This window comes from Stigmatopora nigra, chromosome 15 (genome assembly GCF_051989575.1).
Source record: "Stigmatopora nigra isolate UIUO_SnigA chromosome 15, RoL_Snig_1.1, whole genome shotgun sequence".
NCBI classification, from domain to species: Eukaryota; Metazoa; Chordata; class Actinopteri; order Syngnathiformes; family Syngnathidae; genus Stigmatopora; species Stigmatopora nigra.
Window position 1 is genome coordinate 2675262 of NC_135522.1, and position 25788 is coordinate 2701049.

Below are 25788 nucleotides of genomic sequence, written 5' to 3' on the forward strand. Positions count from 1 at the left end.
ATAGGCGCGTTATAGGCGCGTTATATGCGCGTGGCATGTTCTCAGCGGGGAGGTATTAAACACCAGGGGAGCCCGAATGGGAAATGAGAAACGACATATACATATCATAGTGACAGTTGGGAAAGACTAAAATAAAGGAACGTTGGTTTAAATAAAGGAGCTGTTTCAATTATGCATTTATTAAAATATCTCATCAGAATGATACACGAGGAGATAAACAAGTTCAGCGTGGCACCCGAGGTCATACTCTTGTGTTAAAAATAAACACTGGCGTCATTACAAGGGAAGTTCACGTCGAGGCGGTAAAGCCGGGGTTTAGGTTGCTATGGGAACCCCAGGTTCATACTATTAGTTTTTTTTTTTTTGTGTTGCTGCAGATGAGGCTTCAAAACAAGGTTGAGATGGTGATGGGAAGAGGGGTTGGGGTGGGGGTGTTTTTTTTTTTTTTTACCTGTGTCGCTTGATTGGTTGCTATGAGACAAGTACATGGCAAACTTGTGTTGTGCATTCAGCAACACGTCGGGTGAAATCAACATCGTTCCACATCCGAAGCAGAGCATACTGCCTACTGTTAAACAATACATGTTTATGAATATGGGCTAGTATGTAGGGCACATGTGTCAAAGTGGCGGTCCGGGGGCCAAATCTGGAACGCCGGATCATTTTGTGTGGTCCGGGAAAGTAAATTATGAGTGCTGACTTTCTGTTTTAGGATTAAATTAAAGTGAAGAGTATAGATGTATATTAAATTTCCTGATTTTCCTCCTTTTAAATCAATATTTGTCATTTTTTATCAATTTTTTTCTGTGATTTTAGTTCAAAAATGATTTTGTAAAATCAAAAAATATGTATAAAAAAAATCTAAAATGAGCATTGTTTTGGATCTATAAAAACGGAATATTCAAGGCTTTTAATCCAGTTCTTTTAATCCATTTATAACCAAAAAAAATCGAAATATTATATCTAAAATGGTCCAGCCCACGTGAAAGTGTCAAGTCTTGTCGTAAATTTGATTCACTTACCGTATTTTCACAACTATAAGGCGCACCACATTATAAGGCGCACTGTTGATGTTAATGAATGACACATTTTATTTCCATATATAAAGCACACTGGATTATAAGGCGCCCTGTCAATTTTGTAGAAAATTTAAGACTTTTAAGTGCGCCTTATAGTCATATATATGCCTCTTAGAAATTATATACATTGAAAATATTTGATTTTCGCAACAAAAACACAATACATTTGAAAAAAGCGAGCTAATTGGGTCTCAATACCACATGGTGTTGGTTATATAGGCATAGATGGGATTTTCTACTAATGTGTACAAGTCAGGTCAAAATGTGGTTTCCGTTTTTGACTCACCTTCGAGATAAGGGCTCTGGGCATTGGGTGAGGGGGCTGCCGGGAGCTGGCGGCGACTCCCTGCGAGTCCTCAACGATTGGCTCCTTTGCACCTGGCGCAAGACGCTACTCTTCAGGTCCAGCAGCGTCGTCATGGCGCTTCACTGTTGGAGGTTGACAAGCAATTCAGGGTCAGATTTTGTTTACTTTAAATTGAGATCTTTTTGACTCCCAAAACAGTGACAAATCAGGAATGTGAAAAATCCCTCGACCCATCTCGTGACCGATTACTGTCCGACAATCCAAGAATATCCAATTTGGACCCCAATGCCATTTTTTTCTGGGTAGTATTGCATGGGAACTTACATAGCTAAGGCCAATATGTCTCGTTAGACAGTTCTAATTGCTATGGTAACAGATTACAGCTGAACCCCTCCCCTCTGTGCCAGATTCTACATGAAGAAGTGGACAATATTTGATTGACATTCATGCTCATTTAGCTCATAGGAAAAAAATCATCTGGATGTTTAAATTAATTTCTCAGGGACACCTGGAGGAGGAAGAAGTTTCATGGCTGTTGGAATTGAGTGGAATGAAATAAATAATCAGAAAGAAATCTACATTTTTATGACTATCTTTAGTCCTCTCCAGGACTCAGTAGGATTAATGTTGGGGTTATTCTGTAATACTATTATACATATATGTGAGCATTTAATCATTTTTGTATAAGGACTGTTTACTTAAATGCAGACCTGGAAGAACCTGAAAAATTAGCCATATTGGAAGATGCCTATAATTATCCTGGAATAGTTTGCCCACCCTTGTTCTAGCGGAAAGTATTTGACACCAATGAAATTATTGTACACAATATTACGGTAAATTAGATGATATTATATCAATGGCAACTAGAAGGCACTGTCTTCTTTCTGGAGTTAAAAACAATAGTACAGTGTTTTGAAAGTCCTAAGAATATTAAACAAGGCCATTCCATAGGACTGACCTTTACCCCAGAATGCAGACCTGGAAGGACGCTTATGAAATTGCTGATGCAGTGTGATCACTATCCAACAACCTTCGTGATTACTCGCATATTGTCATAAATTGTGACGTTCTTTTCGCTTGATTATGGAATTGTTTTGCCGAATGGAGGCTTGTTTGTGTAAATTTCCAATGGATTTGTTTTTGAGTTCCGACCTTAATTGTTATTATTGAATACCTGATATGCGATGATTGAGGTTTTTGCTTATGCAATTGGATTAATCAATAACCTTGTAATTGTTTTGATTTGTAGCCTTAAATGGGCAGGAGAAAATGCACATAAAATAGCTGAATATGATACAAAAGGTTAAGATCCATTCGATTACAATAGTTGCAGAAACACTTGATTATTCTTATCAATCCCAACCTTCACTTTCATTTCCACTTTAAGGTTCTCTTTCATAACTAACAGAGTTATGTAACCTTCATAACACGACAGCTCTCCACAGAATAGATTCTAATAAAGTCAGATGGATTTAATGAAGCCGGATGGCACAGGACAAGTGAGTGCAAGGTGAATTTTCATAGCAATATCAACATATGATATTTCATAAATCAGTGAATACGTATTGGCTCGAGTTAGAACCTTATAACTTGATAATGTATAATCCCAGGGCTACTTTATAGCATTATCTATGTATATCGATAAGTTTTAATATACCAGTTTTGAAAAATGGTTCAATATTTATACATCCAAGCATCATAACTCTCTTAGTACTTACCTTATTCAATTGAAGTATGATTATTGGTCGTAAAAATACTATCTCAACGGCCATTTTTAACTGGAATTTTACTGTATGACTGCAAATAGCACAATTCCAAACTCTTCAAACAACTTTATAGAAGAATCAATGGTTACTGATCATGATTTATCGTCCTGTAAATCAATTATGTTCAAATTCAGCTCAATAAAAAAATTGAAAAACAGATAATAGACATTCAATGCTTATTCGGCAGGAAGACTTGTGTTGTAAAACCAGTTTTAGTGCATTTCAGGCTTCAAAACGGGAGAGGTGAAGGAGAGCAGGCTCAAAAAAGACGGTTGACAAGATGCACAAAAGAGCCGCCTTAGTTGATGGAGACGCGGTTCAACACAGTCAGCCCGACTCGCTCTAATACTCTTTTTAAGAAGTTGACAGGCCCTGTCTGTGAAACTCGGTGAGGGACGAACCTCAGACGTGGTGGTGCCTCATGCCGAACAATGGCTGCCGCTAGTTACCGTATGTAATGGAGCACAATTAGCAATTAGAATATTATTAAGTCAATGAAAAGACTGAAAAGTCACAACACTGGTTGAAGACTAGAAATTAAAGAAAATTTGATTCTCGATTGCCAAATGTGACCAGTTTAAGGGCCACCGATTTCACTTGGATGAAAGTTAGCGTAACCGGACGTTTGGTCGCCGGTCTTTTGGTCGGCGGTCAAATGTACTTAGATATTGAATAGTACTTAGATATTAAACAGTACTTGGATATTAAATAGTACTTGGATATTAAACAGAACTTATATATGAAACAGTACTTAGATATGAAACAGTACTTAGATATGAAACATTACTTAGATATGAAACAGTACTTAGATATAAAACAGTACTTAGATATAAAACAGTACTTAGATATAAAACAGTACTTAGATATAAAACAGTACTTAGATATAAAACAGTACTTAGATATAAAACAGTACTTAGATATAAAACAGTACTTAGATATTAAACAGTGCTTAGAAATTAAACAGTACTTAGATATTAAACAGTACTTAGATATTAAACAGTACTTAGATATTAAACAGTACTTAGATATTAAACAGTACTTAGATATTAAACCGTACTTAGATATTAAACCGTACTTAGATATTAAACCGTACTTAGATATTAAACCGTACTTAGATATTAAACCGTACTTAGATATTAAACCGTACTTAGATATTAAACAGTACTTAGATATTAAACAATATTAAACTATTTTGAAAGTGATACATTTAGTAAAGTCATGTTTTTCATTGGATTTTCAACGTCATACACTTGAGTTATTCAGCCAACTTTCAGTTTCTATTGCAAATCAGACATGAGGTTATGAAAATTGTTGAAGATGGTCCTAACCTTAACGATCCACAAGTCCGACATTTGGCACCCGCAAGGAGCATCCACTCCATTAACCTCAAATGTCACATCTTCCCCTGCCACATAGCATCAATGGGTCATTTTAAATGCATCCCACTGAGAGAAACTAGTAGAACATTTCCCCAGTTCCGATAAAAATAGCATTATCGAGGAACAACTGTGGCAAAAATTACCCATATTGACGATAAGGAAATGGCACAGAATATTTATTGTTGGAATTCCATTTCCAAAAATCCAAATGATAACTGCTTATTTCTTCTGTTAGAGATTCAATATCTTTCTATTTGTTTATGGAGTAGCATATGGGAAAAATGTCAGCTATTCCAACAAACACCAAATGTTCCAAAAGCATGGTTAGAATAAGATTTGCAAGTAGATTTTCTTATCAAACATATTTTATTATGACTTACGAATAAACACTTACCTCAGAAACTTTTTAAAGACTTTAAAATTGTGATTGTCTATACTTTTTTAAGCAAACAAAATGTAAGTATTGTCTAGTTTCTAAGAAATAACGGAATAAATTACACCATACTTCCAAACCAGTCTTTGAAAGAGTGACGTTTAGTGTTAGTTCCGTAAAAAAGAAAAGGTCAAAAACAACTGTTACAGCAAGCATATCAAGTTATTACCGTTATTATTATGTTCACACCAACAATTTCAGTTGGTGAGTAATGCCGCATTGGAGTGCATCTCCAATTGCTGCCTCTCCAAGTGAAGAATGATTGGATGTTTTTAACGCTTCGCCGAGCATTCGTCGTGACTTGACGGCATCACCGTGAGGCTTCCCCGAGCGTGTCATGGAAAGTGAAAATGTTTTCCCCGCCGCGATATGGGTGGGGTTACCTGTCACGACAATTAAAAACGCAGCCCCTGTCAACGGGTGATGACAAAAATCAACCTCCCATTTGAAGTACAGACACTCCCCTACTTGTTCATAAGTTGAATTTGTTCGTAAGTTGATTCAGTGCTATATTTTGTATTATAATTTATTTTTAAGGCCTATATAAGTATATTGAAGGTTTATATAAGTCCATTTGTATGTTTAAGGCTTGTATAAGTAACCAACATTGGTTTGTACTGAAAAAAAACATTTAATAAAATCGAGAGAATACATACTGTATACATACATTAGAGAGATGGAGAGAGATTTACTAGAAACTGGCCAAAAGAAGCTTTCTAATGACGATTGCACAGTTTTCTTCTTTTTCCATTATAAATGATGCACTAGCACTGTATGGCATCATTCATTTGATTTGCAACCTTTGTGCAAAGTTCAATATTTAGGTCCCGCTGCTCGATCTTTCTGTTTATAAATGGTACTGATGGTCAAACGATTCAAGTTGTATTCCCGTGCAATGCTCACCACTTTCTCCCGCATCAAGCTTCTTTATTATTAGAAAAAGGTTATTTGCGCACTTAGAAATATGTCACACACTTCTGCACTGCAACAAACTGGGCAGAGGAAGGTAGATGCTGGGTGAACTGAGTTCTCACAGCGCCAGGCGTCAGTATTAGTGGTGGAAAGAAGCACTGCTCAGAAAAAAGCGCTTAATACAAAATCGAACATACCAACATTTTTCGACATAAACGCAATTTGCAGACATGTTCGTATGTACCATTTGTTCGTAAGTTGAATATTCGTAAGTGCAATTACATCGACATACCTCTTACAAACCTATTACCATTGGTTGGTGAAAATATGAATCTTTCTAAAGCGGATTAAAAATTTGAAGGAAGTACTTTGGGTTAAAGTAGCTCCTAAGGAAACACAGCTAAGGCCAAGGAAATGCCTTTTTGGTGACACCGTGCCAATGGCCAATGCCAGGGAGATGCTCGCTTGCTTAGTATCTCTACAGTGCGAAACAATGAGCCCGGCAGCCAAAGGCGCCTCGCTGAGTGTCGCTATGGTAACGGAAAAGGGAAGGGAGCTCGTAAATACAGGTAAATGGAATTTCACTAAAGGCCAGTCGAGGAGCCTTGATGTCCTAATGGTCTCTCCCAAACGCAGCCAAAGCTGCAGATGGTTGAAGAAGTGCCTTTAGAGATTGAGACGACTTTTTATGTCTGGGTGGGTGGATTCAAACAGATGCTAAACACTCTTCAAGGTGCTATAAATTGTGTTGGGGTTCACATATGGTTAAGTCCGAGTCACGGACTCATTTGCAGTCTTATTTCCGAATGATTGACGAGTACTTGAGATGGAGTACTTCAGTTGTTGCAATGTACATGAATGGATACTATGTAGTTCTGGAATCTTGAAGTACTACTCTAACTTGCAGGAAATAGGCCAGTGCTGGTAGTACGATTTACAATTGTTCGTAAACTTTTTGAATACTACATTGACATTTATAGTCCACAAAACATGATATATTCTGACACATATTAGAATAACTTTTTATTTTATTTTATATAACTAGCGTTTTTTTCATATAGTTCAAACAGAGCCTCGGCTGAATTCTCGTCTAATGCAGAGACAATGAAACCATCCATTAAATTTGGAGAACTTCAATGACAGGCAAATTCAACTTACAGCTCAGCGACTCAAAACTAGACAGACAGAAAAGCTGTGCCTGTAGATAACGCAGATACTGTGAACTACTACCAAGTTTTGAACACTAAGAACTCACACCCAGTGTGGAAAAAGGTTGTATTTTGCTCTAAGTGTATGTTTCAAATTACCATATATGCCATATTTGTCATAAATATAATAATGACTGAATTGAGGGTATGGTTTATCGGCTTATATGCGCATAAATTAGACTTGACATGCACGAAACTGCAAGTTGAAACGCCATAAAACCAGACAATATGGTCATTTATTTCAAAATAGAGAAAAGTGTCTAATTTCTAGGTAATGAAATTCAAGAAAAAAAAACATCTTGCATAAAATGTGAAAAAACTCACTTACTTGTGCACTTGGTCGGCAGTCTTTTGGTCACCGATCTTTTGGTCCCTTTTGGTCGCCGGTCAAATGGTGACAGAGAGTTTACTGTTGAAACCAGCTCTTAAAATTATATTCATGAGAGAGAGTTTAATATCTAAGTACTGTTTAATATCTAAGTACTGTTTAATATCTAAGTACTGTTTAATATCTAAGTACTGTTTAATATCTAAGTACTGTTTAATATCTAAGTACTGTTTAATATCTAAGTACTGTCAAAACCAGCTCTCAACCTTATATTCATGAGAGAGAGTTTAATATCCAAGTACTGTTTAATATCTAAGTACTGTCTAATATCTAAGTACTGTCTAATATCTAAGTACTGTTAAGTATCTAAGTACTGTTTAATATCTAAGTACTGTTTAATATCCAAGTACTGTTTAATATCCAAGTACTGTTTAATATCTAAGTACTGTTGAATATCTAAGTACTGTTGAATATCTAAGTACTGTTTAATATCTAAGTACTGTTTAATATCTAAGTACTGTTTAATATCAAAGTACATTTGACCGGCGACCAAACGGCCGGTCACGGAATTTTCAATAAAAAATATTGAAATGGTTCAATAATTCTGACAACATAACTATTATCCAATCAAATCCAAGACCAAATACCACTTCTAATCCTACACTCCCATAACGCTGCAGAATAATCTCTCCACGATATCGGACAATTGAGCCCCTGTTGACTTTGATAGAAAGCAGTGTACAAAAATCACAATGTTTAGTCGAATGTGTACACCGCTTAAGACCTCACATAGTAAAAAAAAATCCAGACAGTTAATTCCCAATAGCCCCCCACAGTCACTGTTTCCCCCCCAAAGCACCTGAAAGCTGATTTGGCTGGACCATTGATCCAGCGTGGAAAATCCAGTAAAATCGTGAGCTCTTCCACCCCACATCTGCAGACACCCTACAGTTTTGTGTGACGACAGAAAATTACACAAGGCCTCGTCACGCCTCACGCACTCCCATCCCAAAAAAAAACACACTTTGGAAATACTCAGCCTTTTTTTGTGTGTAAGAAAATAAGACAAAGCCATTCAGCCGTGCTGTAATTAAAAGCGTATTCTAAGCAATATGGTTGTGATGGCTCTTTGAGTGCCAATGAGAACAAAACACTATCTGTCACTATAAATAACACTGATGTAGTATAAGATGAAGACAAAAAATGTTGGCAGTGATTAATTCACAAGTAATTGGTATGTGGGGATGATTCTAAAGCAGTCTTGGGTGGATTATGAAGGCAAAATGAGAAAGTTGCATATTAGATGATATTTTTAGGTATGGGCATTTCAGGCGTGCACATATGTTGCAAACAATGCCCACCTGTGTATCACCATTGTTTGATTGCAAACAGGATCTGAAATTAGTGGCTACACATTGTTTTTTTGTGTTTTTTGGGGGATTTTCTGTTTTTTTTCTTCCTGAATTGCTCATTCCTAACTAAATAAATTGACTCCCCTTTAGACATGATGCAAAACATGTATCTAGATACAAATTATATACATACAATAACAGTATTTATGTTTAGCAAACATCAATACCGAAAGAAATTCATATAAGCAAACAAAAGTTTTCTTCATAATTTGATTTGAGCAGCAAAAAAAAATCTCATTTTAATATTCTTGTTTTTCTGCACTATCATAATCAAAATAAATGTAACTTTTTCATCATTGTGGCAGTATTGATATGCAAAAAAGCATGTTTTTCACTGTACTGAACAAACATTTTAACGATGAACTTTATTTACCCTTCTTTGAATTAAACTCAATGTTTATTAATATAGCTCAACAGGTGTCAATCAATAAAGCGCATAACTGGTAAGAGGGTGCAATAGAAGAGAAAAAACTCATGTTCAGGATAAATATTCGTAAAAATGTTTGTTTTTAAAAAATCAACATAGATCAAGTCGTTTGGGGTAATTAGATAAAAGAGAGACAAGGCGTCCAGTTTGTCTTACCTGTAAGTCTCCTCCGGGCAGTTGTGCACTCGCAAAATGTTTTGTTTTCGCTGATCCGAGTTGTTCTGCACGGCACGACTCAGCTCGAGAGTGCAATCAAGTTGCTCGTGAAAATTTGGATGTTTTTCTTGAGACAGGCGACACAGAAAATCTCATTTTAGACCTTCGAGGCGCTTTGGCAAGCTCACGTTTTCCCCAGATGAGCCACCAAATATGGGCATAGGAAGTGAAATGGGAAGTTTACGTCCCTCAAAGAGTGTGGGGGATATCAATTATTAAACTGGGAGGCATAATTACAAGATGTGCTATTATCTTATGATTTACGATTTGATGACAATGATGAACGTTACAGTTTTATGGAATTCATATATGATGGTGACATTTATTTTAACAACAAATTCAAAACTATCTCTATATATAAAAATGTTATTTTGGCCGCTTACTGTTCAACATAACTGAACATTGTTATTTATTAGTTTTTGTAGTGCAAAACAAAGCAGTCATCTGTAGAAGTTTTAGAAATAACGCCATTTTCGACCAGAACCTGAACGCACCATCGACTGTTGCTGAGGGGTGACTGAGAGGATTTTTCTCTTGACGCCACACACACCCTATATATTGTAGTACATCAAATACAATAAATTTCATGCACTTTAACTTTATTCTGCCCTTTTAAGTTATCCAAATATTTATTTTCTTACTAACATATATTATATCACAGTCATGCAAAAGCTTTTTAATTGTCAGGGCTCTATATGTAATTGATAAAATGATCTAACATACCTTGATGAGTCATAATTTGTCCTATATGATTTTTTTTATCATCATATTAGCATTATGATAAAACTTAATGTCATGGTATCCCCTTAAATTAAGATTTTTAACTTTTTGGCCAATAGAAAATCAATTGACATTTTGTTAAACATCAAGAAATGTATGTACATAGTTGATTTATAGGTGAAACATTGCAAATGTGTTTATTGTCCTCAAATATGACATCATGGCTCAGTTAATTACATTTTCAATAAACATATGTTGAATGTTATTCTTAAAAAATCAACAGACAGCACCCTCCCGCAAGCATTCTCACAATTAGTAGATTTAACTGAATAATCTAATAGTTTTAATTAAATTATGCCTTCAAATAAATGTCTAACACTCTCTGTTATTGAATAAACAAGGCCCTAAAATTATGCCAACAAATGGTAAATAGCATGTGTCGTTTTTCTTGCAAGATGCAAAAGAAGTAAGAAAAAATTCAGGTTTCAATAAAAGCACTTTGAATAAAGTAGAAGATAAGAAAATAGAACTCTTTAGTTTTCCATTCAAGGCATTGAACGCTTACACATGAAGGTCAAAACAAGAAAAATATGAAGAATAGTGAGTACACATTGAAGTGGATAAAAGGCAATGTTAAGATGTTCAAATGAATTCAGTCTCGACTGTTAATCACCTCGATTATTCAAATTTAAACCTCCAATGGGTTGCCTTTGGTCGCTTGCCTGCAATGGAGGACCTCCTCGAACTGTGTTGTACTTCCTCATCATTGACGGCCTGAATTGTGATTGACAGAAGTATTTACAGGGGGGGCTCTTTTGGCTCCATATAAAACAAAACATTTGACTTCCCTTGATATTTATGGCACATTTTGACATAATCCTAGGCAAAATAACGTGAAGCATGACACTTTCCCCCCCTCTTTGCCTTGTTTCCATGGACACATCATGAGAGAACTTCCCCAGCTGGCTCCCTCTGCCTGTTTGAATACCAAGTGAAGAGGTTATTTATATATGACCTGTTCTCATTTGCACGCTCTGTAATTGCTTGCGACTAATAATTTTTATTATCTGTCATGATTTGATTGATTGGGAACCCAATGAATGTTGCATCTTGAATTAGATAGAGTTACTTTAAAATGACATTGTTTTGGTCCTATAAAAAAGCCATTTATTTTCTATGGGATTTACTGTATGTTATAATTTAAACACTAGGAATATCTAACTTTAAATATTTAAAGTACTTGGGAAAAAATGAAAATAAAGTTATAAAATAAAGTTGTTAGTGCGTAGGACTGACAGTGGGGGATCTGGGTTCGAATCCAGGTTGGGTTGTGTGGAGTTTGCATGTTCTTCCCGACCTGTGTGGGTTTTCTCCGGGTACTCCTTCCAAATTCCAAAGACATGCATGGTAAGATAATTGGACAGTCTAAATTGCCCTTAGGTATGACAGTGCACGTGATTGGTTGTTTGTTTGTCTTGTGCCCTGTGATTGGCTGGCCACTAATTCAAGGTGTGCCCCACCTTTGACCTGAGGTCAGCTGGGATAGGCCACAGCACCCCCTGCGACCCTCGTCAGGATAAAGCGTATCAGAAAATATGATGAGAAGAGATATAGTAAGTAATATCATTTTAAAAGCTGTTTTGTTTGTGCATTTTCGTTTATGTGATTCTTGCTCCACCCATAGGAAAAGCAAAGAAGTCCTCATTGGCCTGTAATGTTTCTCCTGGACACTAGAGGGCGCTAAATCAACATCTTTATCCTGACACGTTTGTGCCCCCTCACATAAAAACAACAAGGAGAAGAAGTATCAGGAGGCATTCCGCGTTTTGGGAACCAAGTCGTGCCTTCAAAATACGCAAACAATTTGAAAATCATGTAGAAAAAGGACGCCTTCGCTTCATGAATGCCACTTTGCGTTCACCATGATGGACTGTGGCTCTTTTCCGGACGTTGATCGCTCATCTGAACGCAACCGGCTCCGATTTTTCGGCCCCTATTTGTGTAGCTAGCATTAGCCACCTGAGCTAACACCAGTGTTTTTCGACCAAAAAGGTAAGCCAAAGTTGGTTTATCGTGATGGGGCAACGATCCGCTAAGTGAGGCGGCTTTGGTCGCCAAGGAGGAAAGAACGATTTGTTTAATTATCCTCCCGATTGACAATGATACGCCTGACGAATGGTGAATTAACGCGACTTGGGGTTGTTTGAGCGATGGAGCGTCGGCGGACAGTTCGTCGCTGATCATCTCCCTTAAATCGGGAGTTTAAAAAGTACAATCATGTCGTGTAAAGCCGCCGCTAAAGACAAAAAGACGAGCTTCGGAAAGAAGCTTTTTAGGCGAGGATCTGTCCGATCCGTGGGTAGTTTTATGAGCAGAATCTTAAGGACGCTCACAGCTTTATCCCACTTTGGTTCGGAAGTCAATACAGACGACGACAATGATGATGGAGGCTTTACTGCTTTTCAATCTGGACTTCAAGAAGCACCTTTAGAAGACGGAGATCTTGGGTTTTTCCTCTCTGGTGAGAGGATTCCTGGTGTGTCCGGCTTGAAGAACCATGGCAATACCTGTTTTATGAATGCAATTCTTCAATGTCTTAGCAATACGGAGCTTTTTGCAGAATATCTCGTCTTGGAACAACATAGGGAAGATACAGCAAACGAGGAGGACAAACCGAAGACGAATGGTGTCCATCTGCAGAAGAAAGTTTGCCAGGCTAAGGGGGAAGTGACTGAACAATTGTCTGATCTTGTCCGGGCATTATGGACCTTTGAGTATACACCTCAACATAGCCGAGAATTTAAGGTAAGCCTGGTACACAAACTTTTGCAGATACTGATCCAATGTGTATATTTTTAGACCATTTTAAATAAGCAAAAAGTTTTACATCAATGGAAAAAGTGGAACTGCAAACTTTTAGGCCCGTGGGCCACATTGACTTAAAAAAATTGACAGATGGGCGGGGTCAGCACAAGATACGATACATATAAAAAAGTGCATCCGTTTACAGTACATATGAAACATAAACAGAAAAAAAGGACTAAAGTATTAACATACTCATCACTCATCATTAAAGTATAAAGTACAAAGTCAAGTAAAAAGGAATGTATTAAGAAATATTAAAATGTAATTTAAAAAAGTACCATATAAGAAATTGCAGCTTAAGTATGAAGACTTTTGGCTTTAAGCTTTTAATATGATTGCAGAACGCAGTGTCCAGGAACGCCACTCAATTCAAAGGTAACGCCCAACACGACGCCCAAGAATTCCTACTATGGCTGCTGGATCGAGTCCACGAGGACCTCAACACTGTCAACCCCATGGCAAGGCCAACCATGAGGGTGAGCTTTCAGCATGGCATTAAATTGTACCAATTTATGCAAATATGGCTGAAAACCTCAAATTGAAGTGAAGGCTTCTTGGGTATGACCTAATACAAAAACTATGGGGTTACAAGCTTACTGCATCTGCATTATTATTGAGCTCCAGTTCTACTATCATAAAAAAAACTTTTTTTGTATGTGTTCAGCCACCGATTGAAGAAGATGATCAAACCAAAGAAGGACCTTCACCGCCCTTATCAGCTGGTTCGTTTGTTCAGGAGCTCTTCCAAGCTCAGTACAGGTAAAATTTGATGTCTATTCCTTCTCTCATGTCTACAGTAATTAATTAATTGTTTTTTTTTTTTTTTAAGGTCTTCCCTTACCTGCCCCCATTGCCAAAAACAGAGCAACACCTTTGACCCCTTCCTCTGCATCTCCTTACCCATCCCACTGCCCCACACTCGGTAAGTGGACAAATAGAGGCATTAGACTATGGGTGTCCAACTCATTTTGATTGGCAGGCCATATTCAAACCAACTAGATCTCATCCGGGGCCAAAATATTTTATTTTTGGCCCCAAAAGTTCACGTACTCACCCCCATTGACGTTGCTAGTGGTCCAATCCAGGAGTGAATGAACAAATTTCCCCAGTCACAATGGATTGGATGTCTAGCCCTGTCCATGGTGCTGAACAATTAGCATTCATAACCTGTTTAAGTCAATTGGACATCTGTTATTGTCAATATCACCTGACCACGGGTCAGAGCAGACACGCAAGGGGGCCCACGGGCCGCATGTTTGACACAGCCGCATTAGAGTCTTGCTGTAATGGAACAGGGATCCTTTACATCAGGTGTCAAAGTGGCGGCCCGGGGGCCAAATCTGGCCCGCTGCATTATTTTGTGTGGCCCTGAAAAGTAAGTCATGAGTGCAATTATAAATCAAAAAAACGCCATCCTGACTTTTGTGTACACATTTTTTTTGCCTCTGGCAAAAAAACAGAACCCCTTTATCATCAACAAACCTGTGTTTTTTTCCCCCAGGCCACTTTACATCACAGTAGTCTACCAGGGCAAGTACTCTCACTGTTTGCGGATCGGCGTGGCCGTACCACTTAACAGCACGGTGTACCGCCTTCGAGATGCCGTGTCGAGAGAGACTAAGATGCCATTGGACCAGGTATTAACCAATTGGGCCCACGAAACGTACACATATTTACTTGTCTTTCCATTTCAGTTCATTTTAACCGAAATGTACTATGACGGCTTCCACCGCTCCTTCTGTGACGATGACGACGACCTGGATATCATCCAAGAAAGCGACTCCATTTTTGCCTTTGAGACGCCAGAGACGTTTAAATTGGACAGCCTACGTACAAAAAGAGGCAATTCTTTTCTCTTTTTATTTTTCTTGGGTCAACACTAGTGTGAAAATGCCATTTCTACTACATTCGAAAATACCAGATTGGTGGTTTAAGTAAAAAGAAAAAGTACTTTCAAAGGCGTAATTAAAATATGTACTGGTTAAAAAAATTCAAATGTAGGCAAAAAATGACTAGAAATATGCTTAAGATAACTTTTTTTTGCAGGAAGTCTTCTGGCTAACCTGACACATAACAACATGAAGCACAGCGTGGAAAATGTCCGCTCGTCTTCTTTCATGCAAGGGGTCGTGACCCCTTTGGCATCGCCCAATAAGAACCTTGGACCTGAAAAAATGATCCTGCTGGTTTGCAATAGAGCTTGTACTGGCCACCAAGCAAAAAGGTATTCCTGCAGTTTTGGTTCTCATGTAGCAACCTAGTACAGTAATATTGTGATAGTTTCACAGTTAAATAGATATAATATAACATTTTTTTTGTACAAAGGTGATATGTTGTTTTTATTATAGGTTTGGGCTGCCTTTTGTACTTTACATGGAGAGAACAGCTACCTGGGATATGCTTCAGAAGGAAATTCTGGAGAAAATGCGTCACCTGTTGCGACCTGGTGTTTACATTCAAGTAGGACGTGTTTAAAAAAAACAAGTTGTTGTTGTGTTAAACATAAAAACAAAATCTGATGAGTTGGAAATCATATTTAACCTCATTTTAAATGATTGGATTGAATTGGATAACTTAATTCATCCCGTATTTGGGAAATTTTGTTGTCACAGTAGTTGAGGGCGAGAATACAGACACAGAAAAGGAAATTTTAGACATAATTAGATAGGTAATAAGTAAGTTAATAAATAAATACATCAATAAATACACATGTACATACACATATAAACATAGTATTTTTTTGCGTTTTTTATTAAATATAAATTGAACATGATTGGCAAATCATTATATTCAGTTCTTATTTTATTAGTTAACAACTTATATTTTTTATGTATACGCCTCAACTTTGAATTAAGTTGCAAAACCATTATTTTCACTCAGGTGGGGCCTTTCAGCCTCCGTGTAGTTGGCGTTGTTGGGATCACCTATCTCCTACCACAAGATGAGCGCCCCCTATGTCACCCCACAGTGGACAGGTCAGTCCTACTCTCGAATTTTACATCAAGAAAAACAATATAATCATCACTCATGTACAAAACAAATTTGTTATTTATACTCTCACAGCATGACAGGCTCTAGCATGTCTGTTAAAATGGAAGTCTAACATGGTATTTTTTTTTTGGTCTGCTTAAAAGCAAGCCAGAACACCACACCAACACAAATGCATCAATCAAAATACATAGTTGCATTTTTGCACTGAAAGCAGCACTCAAATTGAACTCTGAACTCAAGAAATAGCGAAGTCAATTCATCATACTTGAATGGTGGTTTTTCTTTGGGTTTTTTAGAGCCTACAAGTCATGTGGACAGGGTGGACCGCCCCATGTGAAGATTGTGGTGGAGTGGGACAAGGAGACCAAAGACTAGTAAGTGGGAATGAATTTGCCACACACAATGTTGGATTGAATTAATGAATTCCAGAATAAGTTAATGGAATTTATTTGAACCGCAGTTTGTTTGGGCACACGGAAGAGGAATACATACCAGATGCCGAGAGCGTGTACTTGCACAGGGAGCAGCACCACCAGCCGCAGGCCTGCTCTCTGGCTCAATGTTTTCACGTTTACACTAAAGAAGAGCAGGTACATTTTCACAAAAGTCATTTGTTTAAACTTGGATGGAGGGGAATTTCATTTATCAAACATCAACAGAATTCACTTGTGCCACACTGAACTGATAGTCGACAGAAATTCAGTAATGTTTCATGTCTGAACAAAAAAATAGATATATCTATAAATGTATAAATGTATATTTGTGTATATATATGTATATATAAATCGGTATATGTATAGGTATTTATAGGTATGGGTATAGGTATATATAGGTATATATAGGAATATATAGCAATATTTAGGAATATATAGAAATATATAGGTATATATTGGTGCATATATAGGTGTGTGTACATGTGTGTACATGTGTGTACATGTGTGTACATGTGTGTACATGTGTGTACATGTGTGTACATGTGTGTACATGCGTGTACATGCGTGTACATGCGTGTACATGCGTGTACATGCGTGTACATGCGTGTACATGCGTGTACATATATGTATATATTTTATATATACATTATACACATACACACACGTGTATATATATACTTCCAACTTTGTTTTTAGGCTTATTTATTTATTAATTAATTAAAAGTCCTGCAATGTGTACTTTTGTTATGTTAAAGTGACGCAGATGGGAAGATTTTCTCCATGTTTATCTCGGTGCATATTTTGACGCTAAAAACAGTCTGTAGTTCTCTTGTGGTTTTGCAGCATATTTCACTCCTAATGCTACGTTTGGACTAAACTAGACACGTGAAGCCAGGACCAACACAAACATTGTGGCTTGCTTGACTCACTGTAGCTAGAAAATAATGTAGAAAGACGAAAAATCCCACGCCTCCTTTTTTTCCCCCACTTTAACCAGCTTGTCCTTGATGGTTGCTACTTTGGGTACTCTGGTGTTTTTCAGCTTGCCCCGGATGATGCTTGGCGCTGCCCCCATTGCAAGCAGCTGCAACAGGGACGCATTAAACTCAGCCTGTGGACGCTACCGGATGTGCTTATACTACATCTCAAGAGGTTCAGACAGGTACTGTAAAATTTGGATGAAAAACAGTGAATTTTTTGCCCATTTTGAGATGCAGGACAACCCTGAGCCGACCCGGTAAAAGAGCAGCCTTATTGAATATGTCCTTGACCCACAGTACTCATTTGAGGACAGTCTGTAATGTCTTTCTTACTTGATATCAAGATATTTTCCCATTTTATGTAAATGTTCTGAAAACATTGCAAAAATCTAAAATTTGTTATCTTGGGTTAAGTTCATCCAACTTTTTTATTATTTTTTTTTGTGAATGGCCATATATAAGTTAAAATTAACTTTCTAATATTTATGCAGGTTTTATTTTTTAATTTTCATAGTTTAAGGAGGCCGTTTTTTATCATAATTGCACAACAGAAAATCATAAATACTTTTTAAAAGCATCATATTTCATATTTAGGTAACATAGTTACTTTCATATTTGAATAAGGAGTAAAGTAATGTATTTAGTTATTCACAGAAGTTTGAAGTTTCAAATTTGAAACAAAAAACATGCCATAGTTATCCATAGACTGATATATTTTTTTAAATTGTGATAACAATTTTTGTCATATCGCCCTAGATATTCTCCAATGTATCTTACAAACTAACAATTGGCCTTTTTATTGCTCTCAGGAGGGTGAACGCAGGGTAAAAATGCAGAATATGGTGAGATTTCCTCTCATGGGTATGGACATGGCACCTCACATGGTAAAGAGAAGCCAGAGCAGTTGGAGTCTACCATCTCATTGGTCACCATGGAGAAGACCCTACGGCCTGGGTAGAAACCCCGATGACTTCCTATACGATCTCTACGCTGTTTGCAACCATCATGGGAGCATGCATGGAGGCCATTACACTGGTAACACAGCCAAAAATTCAAATAATGTGGAATATTTTTAAAGTATTTTTTCTTATGCATTTTGGCAGCTTACTGCAAAAACTCAGTTGACGGTCAGTGGTACTGCTTTGACGACAGCGAGGTTGCACCAGTGGCTGATGAAGATGTGTGTCAACAATCTGCTTATATATTGTTCTACCAACGTAGGACTGCCATCCCATCTTGGTCTGCCAATAGCTCTGTTGCAGGTAGAGTATCCAAAAATATGAGTAATATTATGGATAAAAGTAAAGGGGAAGGATTTTTGGGTGCACTGTTTTTATGGAAAATACATAAAAAGTGTTAAGATTGATGTTTAAAAGAGGCTCTTATCATTTTTTTTAAGGCTCTACCAGTTCTTCTCTCTGCGACCATTGGATCAACAGGCTGCCTGGTAGCAAACCTGCTAGTTTAGCATCTGGCGCCTCATCAAGACGAACCTCACTGGCTTCGCTGGCGGAGTCAGTGGAGTTCGCCGGAGAACGAAGTGAAGATGACGGTGAGGTTAAAGTGGCGGTAGGGGGGCCAAATCTGGAACGCTGGATCATTTTGTGTGGTCCGGGGAAGTAAATTATGAGTGCTGACTTTCTGTTTTAGGATCAAATTAAGATGAAGAGTATAGATGTATATTAAATTTCCTGATTTTCCTCCTTTTAAATCAATAATGGTAATTTTTTAATCCATTTTTTTGTGTTTTTAGTTCAAAAATAATTTTGTAAAATCTAAAAATATATTAGAAAGATAAACATTGTTTTAGATTTATGACAAAACTGAATACTCAGGGCTTTTAATCCATTTATTAAAAAAAGAATCGAAATATTATATCTAAAATGGTCCGACCCAAGTGAAATCAAGTTGACGTTAAAGCGGCCCGCGAACCAACCCTTGACACCCTTGATTTACAGTATGCAGCCCATAATTTTTGTAGTCAAACTAGTCTGAGATGTTTTTCATGAAATTTGTCTTTGTTTTGAAGGTGGTTTCTCGGTGCGACCCTTCGTAAGGAGCATCCAACGTCAGAGTGTCACTTCCAGGTCGTCAATTGCCAGCCCGTTAGCCTTCAGCGACAATGGCGTCAAACCCTCATGGTCGCTCTCAGCCAAGCTCCAAATGCGCCCCAACTCGCCCTCCCGCTTTTCCCTAGACTCCCGTTCCTCTCCGCCTCTAGAAAGAATCGGCGAGGCCTGCGACGACCGCGTATCCACATCCTGCTTCGGTAGCTATAGCCGACACGAACGTTATTTCAATACCAGAACGCCCCTAGCGGCTGTGGAGAGCAACTGCACCGAGCAAGACAACAACAAAAGATTCCTAGACATGATCTATTGCCGTGCTCCCACACCCGTAGAGAAAACCACAGAAAACAACAACCAGATCACGGCAATTGACCAAAATATTCCAAATACTCCTGCCAAGGAACAGAAACGTAAGAGTAGCACTGGTAGTTTTGTCTCCAAGGCCGAGAGCATTTATACCACCAAAACCACCAAAGTGGAGCCAGGAAGAACCTCCAAAAAACGCCTATGCTCCAACCACAAACCATCACCGTCCGAAACGCCCAATAGCACACCCGTAAAAGGCAAAAAAATACCCGCCATTAAAGATAAGAACGAGAAGAAAAACCCCTCTACACCCTGTAGTACCCCTTCCAAAACCAAGGAGTCAATCCAACCCCAATCAACCCCTCAACATCGTCTTTGTTTGCGTTCTACGCCCCAATCTTCCCCTTCCTCCACCACCAAGAAGAACGCCGGCGTTACCGCCAAAAACTCGGAAAATAGTCGCAAACGACCCGTCGAAAGAAGCTTTAGTCGAGATTCCGTAGTCGGTACACAACGAGAAAGCATCTCGACTCGCTCTCGCCCTCTAAAGGCGACAGAAGGCATTCGCCCAGAACCTAGGTCGGTACGAAGCTCCAGTAGTAGCTCTTCCGTCACTAGCTTGCGTTCACCAAGCGTTTCTACCAGAGATCTCCAACGAAATAGCAAATCAGAGGAGAAAGGTTTATCCTTCTTCAAGAGCGCTTTGCGACAACGGGAAAGCCGCCGGTCGGCCGACTTGGGAAAAAGCTCGCTTCTCTTCAAAAAAGCTTCGGAGAGGACGTCCAAGCAGAACGGACAAGTCAAGGACGCCGTTGCCGAACATGAAAACGTAACAGACTCTTCTCCAGCTCTTAAAACAGTCGCTACCGCTACAAAATCGGAAATTCACAAGCCAACAGGCCCACTTGGTCGATCCCTACTCCACGTTGGAAAGTCTAAATCGTCCTCAGCGGACATGAGTCCAAGTTCTCCTGCTAATCAGAAGAAACCTCCGGAAAGGAAGATGTCTTCTCGGAAGCTTTCGCTTGGGACGCAATCACCCGCAAGAGCAACGAGAAGACCGCAGTAACAAACAAGTTTCACGTACGTACTTCTTTCTAACTGCAGCTACTGTACATTCTTTGTGCCTACTTACTACCTTATATACATAGAGCGAGAAATAGTCAAACTGGAAATATCTGGCTTGTGGGAGGGGAAAAAAGGCTGGATTTACACTGCAAGTTTAATTTTAAGAATGTTCAGGAATTATTTTGCTTATGAAACTCATTTTTTTAGTTTTTTAGACAGTTTTTTGGGTCAGAATCAGAAGTGTATAAATAGCAATCAGTGTATTTTAAGGAAAAGCCAGGGTAGCTGATATCTGATCTGACTGTTTTTGCTGTATGTACATAGGCAGATATTTCATACATATCTTATTTTTTATTTTTTATAACTCATTCATAGTCTTATGATAGATTATGACCTGATTATCATATTTCCATGGAAACATGCAGTATAGATCCAGCCCGAAAGTATATTTTTAATTAAAACAACTCCAAATTAGCTTTTTTGATTAGCAATACCCGCAAAAAAATGTGGATTTTTAAAAAGATTTTAGCCCTATTAACTTAAACTAGCAAAACTATGGAGGATTAATAAGTTTTACTTATAAACAAATGAAAAAAAAACACTTTCATTTGTCCACAAGTTAACTATCATAATAACCAAAATATGAAAATCCACAGTCATATTTGTCCAAAATTTTTCAGATATTTTAAAAATATTTTTGTTGAAATGTTTTTATATACATTTTTTTTCTTAAAAAAAAGTTTTGGAATAATGCCCTTTTAAAAACAAAAAATACAATATATATTTAAATATTAGCGATAAATATATCTGTATAGAAGGTACATTATGTGTAATTAACTTGTTTTTTGTGTAATTAACTTGTTTTTAATGGCTTTCCAAGCAGAGAAAAAAAATGGAAATGTCATCAAGCGCCTTTTCAACACTAATAACGCAAACCGATAACTAGTCTACTACTGTATGCATCACTGAGTAAGAATGTTGTATTGTTCTGCACTTTGAGTAGATGACTAGTTTTCTCTCTTCCAGTAACTTGCGTAGAAAAAACACTAGAAACTTTAATAATGTAACTTTTTCATGCGTCTTCTCGGCATCATGTAGTTTCATGCCTTAGGCTCGCAAATAGAATAAAAAGGGTAAATCCGACCCTCGCCGCGCTGTGCTGCTACTTCCCGATTGATTTTAAAGCAAAACTAGTTGTCAGCACCTAGGCTAGCCAACCTGTTACCTCATTCTGTAATTTTGTTAACTTTCTGCCTGAAAATGTTTGATATTATTAGCATTTTCTAATTTGAGATTCAATAGTGTAACACTAAGAAAGAATGGATAAGTTATTGCCTATGGACCCACAAGGGAACACACAACTGGTAACTGAAATTGTTTCTGAATGACTGATTTAGATTGTTACAACTAGTCACAACTTGTTACAGGCTGACAGTCATGAGTTTTTAGGTATGTCCGTTTTCGGTGCTCGGACTTTTGGTCTCCGGTCTTTTGGTCGCCGGTCGAATGGTGCTAGACAGTTTACTTTTGAAACTACTTAATATCGAAGTATTGTTTAATATCTAAGTACTGTTGAAAACAGTAATTATTTAGATGTTAAACTCATGAATATAATTTTGAGAGCTGGTTTCAACAGTACTTAGATATTGAACAGTACTTAGATATTAATCAGTACTTAGATATTAATCAGTACTTAGATATTAAACAGTACTTAGATATTAAACAGTACTTAGATATTAAACAGTACTTAGATATTAAACAGTACTTGGATATTAAACAGTACTTGGATATTAAACAGTACTTCGATATTAAACAGTACTTGGATATTCAACAGTACTTGGATATTCAACAGTACTTGGATATTCAACAGTACTTGGATATTCAACAGTACTTGGATATTCAACAGTACTTGGATATTCAACAGTACTTGGATATTCAACAGAACTAGGATATTAAACCATACTAGGATATTAAACCATACTAGGATATTAAACCATACTAGGATATTAAACCATACTTGGATATTAAACAATACTTGGATATTAAACAATACTTGTATGTTAAACAATACTTCGATATTAAACAGTACTGAGATATTAAACTCTCTCTCTTAGATATTAAACTCTCCGGCGAGAAGGCCGGCGACCAAACGTCCGGTCATGCCGTTTTCATACCTTACATTTGAAGTATATTTGAGAGGCTCTTCCTTTTTAACGCACACTTTGCTCTTTTAAATCTAGAATAAACTGTTCTTCCTAAAGTAGCACCAGGTCGCTTTGGCGTATTAGTAGTCAGTCATAAGACGCACGTACAGTAGTAATAAGCATGCTCGTCATGAACTATGCAAGTCTCTTGTGCTTGAGCATGTCCGTCACTCAATATGATACAGCTTTTTTTGCACATATTTCAAGCTCAACATTCTGTTTACTCTATGCGCTTCCAATTTAAAAAGAATATTTACGGTTGTACACCAGCAAGGCAAAACAATACATCTGTCACGTTACTTTAAAAACAAAAAAATACCACTTTTAAAGACCGTTGTTTGTAAATGTGTTGTGATAACTAACTTGCTCATTAGTAGTTCACGCAGCAAAATGCAATAATGACAATATATTTCTAGTTTTATAGGATAGTATGACATTCAACTGTGAGGAAATTATGAAAGGTGATCATATTTCACAAGTTATGCTGGTAATATATTCATAAATTGAGAATGGTCATTTTATTTCAACTTTCAGTGCTTATATAGTATATATTATATATAGAAAGTATTGGAAAAGTATCCAAATGTACTGAATGTTTTGAGAGAAAAATAGTGATTGAATGTTATCCGCCATCAACTGGATATTTTCAATGTTTTTTTATTGATAAACTGACAAACTTAGAAAACTATAATACTTAATGAAAAAGCACATGTCTGAAAATAGAATTATACAATCTACCCTTTTTGTTTTTTAAAGGTTTTTAAATATTGGTTTTAAGGTACAGCCTTACAATAATCAATCTGCAATAAGCTCCTCCTTCTCCCAGAATTTTTATTCATATCAAAGAAAAACTTAGTTTACTAAGGCTGTTTGCTTTTAAATGTTAATACTTTAAGATTTAAAAAAAAACATTACCTAGTTCTATTTTAATTTATTTTTATCATGTATGCACTTTTTTATTTTCATATTGTTTTTATTTCTTCAACCGAGGAAAAAAATGTGTTATTACATGTTGCTGGTTTACCTATGTAAAATAAATTTTCTTTTTGTTAAAAAAATATATTGGAAACGACATTAACATGAATAAGGTTTTCTTTCCAGACACCAGAGGGCAATGCTATCTTACCAATGCAACTAAGACTTAGCCACAAAGTAGTAAATACATATATTATATTTATATATTAATACATTATACAATCTACAACAAGTGTATCAATGCTTTAGCTTGAAATGTTTACTTGGGTACTAAGTAAATATTTCAAGCTAAATAATTGATACACTTATTGTAGATCGTATTAATGTATTAACATCTAAATATTTTAAAATGTAAATACTTGAACTACTGCACTGATAGTGAAAATAGTTCCTCCAAAAAAGTAAGTTTTAAGTTCATCAATATTTATACTTTAATATAATTATAAAACAATACTAGGGGGACATCTGATTAAGTTATATATATATTTAATTAAATTGGCATCTCTGATTATGTTCTTGCAAGCGTCCTTCCAGGTCTGCATTCTGGGGTAAAGGTCAGTTTTATCTTCCTCGGAACGGTCTTTTTTAATATTCTTAGGACTTTTAAAACACTACTATTTTTTTTTTTAACTCCAGAAAGAAGATACTGCCTTCTAGTTGCCATTGAATTAATATCTAATTTACCGTAATATTGTGTACAATAACTTCATTAGGTATCAAATTCTTTCCGCTAGAACAAGGATGGGCAAACTATTCCAGAATAAATATAGGCATCTTCCAATAGGCCTAATTTTTCAGGTTAAACGTGATTTTTGGGATAACAAGACATTGTATTTGTCATCCTCACAATGTGTCACAGGTTTTGAGAGCAATAATTCATCACACCGGCCATTTTTTATTTCTCAGTGAATCCTTTAAAGAGGAACACTTTTGACAGAATCAGCTGCGTAAATGTTTACATTATTACTGCCCCGCACTTGCTACATTATATAAAAGAAAGAATGAAAATTTGATGAGCCTTGTCAAATAGGTAAAGTGTTATTTATGGGAACAATAGAACACAAGGCTCAAGCCGAGCTGGGCGTCTTTACCATGCAGCGTCAGTATAATGCTTCTTAATGAGCGCCCTATATTAGCTGCCATATTCGCATCAATTACGCTAGCGCCATTTATCAGCACTTGGCTACAGCACTCAGATTGCATATGAAATATTTAGCTTATTGGAGATTTATCATTGTTTTAGTCGACAGTTTCAAAGCATTCCGCCATATTTCTTTGGTTTTGTAAGATACATTGGGTTTTAAAGCACCCCGTCATTGTACATGTTTATTTTTGTACATATGGCGCATCTGATTATGATGTGCATTAGGGCATTTGGTATTTAACATTGTAGTTATTGTTTTTTTATGTGGTTTTATTTATGGGTTTGAAGTGGGATGTGTGTTTTGAGTGCTTTACTGGTATAGTCCAGTTTTGCGCCAACAAAATTGGTTCTGAGGTAAGTCATTGCAATATACAGCTAGTAATTACTTATGTATTTTTGATTATAGTATTTTTTGGTATAATTTTTTAAAATGTATTAGTTATTGAGTTCTTAGGTTGTTATTTGTTGGGTTTGTATGTTATCCCCTTGCCTGTGTGGGTTTTCTCTGGGTAATATGTTTTCTTACAACATCCCAAAAGCATACATTTTGGGCCAGTTGATAACT

General features: G+C 36.9%; 2 protein-coding genes across 2 annotated transcripts in view; one reads left to right on the top strand and one right to left on the bottom strand.

Moving 5' to 3' along the window:
• Positions 1-9629, bottom strand: part of baiap3 (BAI1 associated protein 3) — a 29839-nt gene extending 20210 nt beyond the window's left edge. Inside the window, exons 1-2 of the mRNA XM_077734211.1 lie at positions 9408-9629; positions 1366-1508 (exon numbers count right to left, since the gene is read on the bottom strand). Coding sequence (XP_077590337.1) covers positions 1366-1499 — 134 coding nt within the window. The 5' untranslated portion in view covers positions 1500-1508; positions 9408-9629. The remainder of the gene's footprint in view (positions 1-1365; positions 1509-9407) is intronic.
• A 2360-nt stretch (positions 9630-11989) lies between these two features.
• On the top strand, positions 11990-24213 carry usp31 (ubiquitin specific peptidase 31). The gene is made up of 16 exons (XM_077734210.1): positions 11990-12992; positions 13394-13528; positions 13717-13811; positions 13882-13974; positions 14554-14689; positions 14747-14894; positions 15099-15276; positions 15401-15512; positions 15933-16027; positions 16340-16417; positions 16504-16633; positions 17520-17639; positions 18267-18492; positions 18561-18719; positions 18857-19009; positions 19487-24213. Exons 1-16 carry the CDS (start codon positions 12465-12467, stop codon positions 20899-20901), a joined length of 3801 nt encoding a protein of 1266 aa, XP_077590336.1. The 5' UTR covers positions 11990-12464; the 3' UTR covers positions 20902-24213.
• The last annotated feature ends 1575 nt before the right edge of the window (positions 24214-25788 follow it).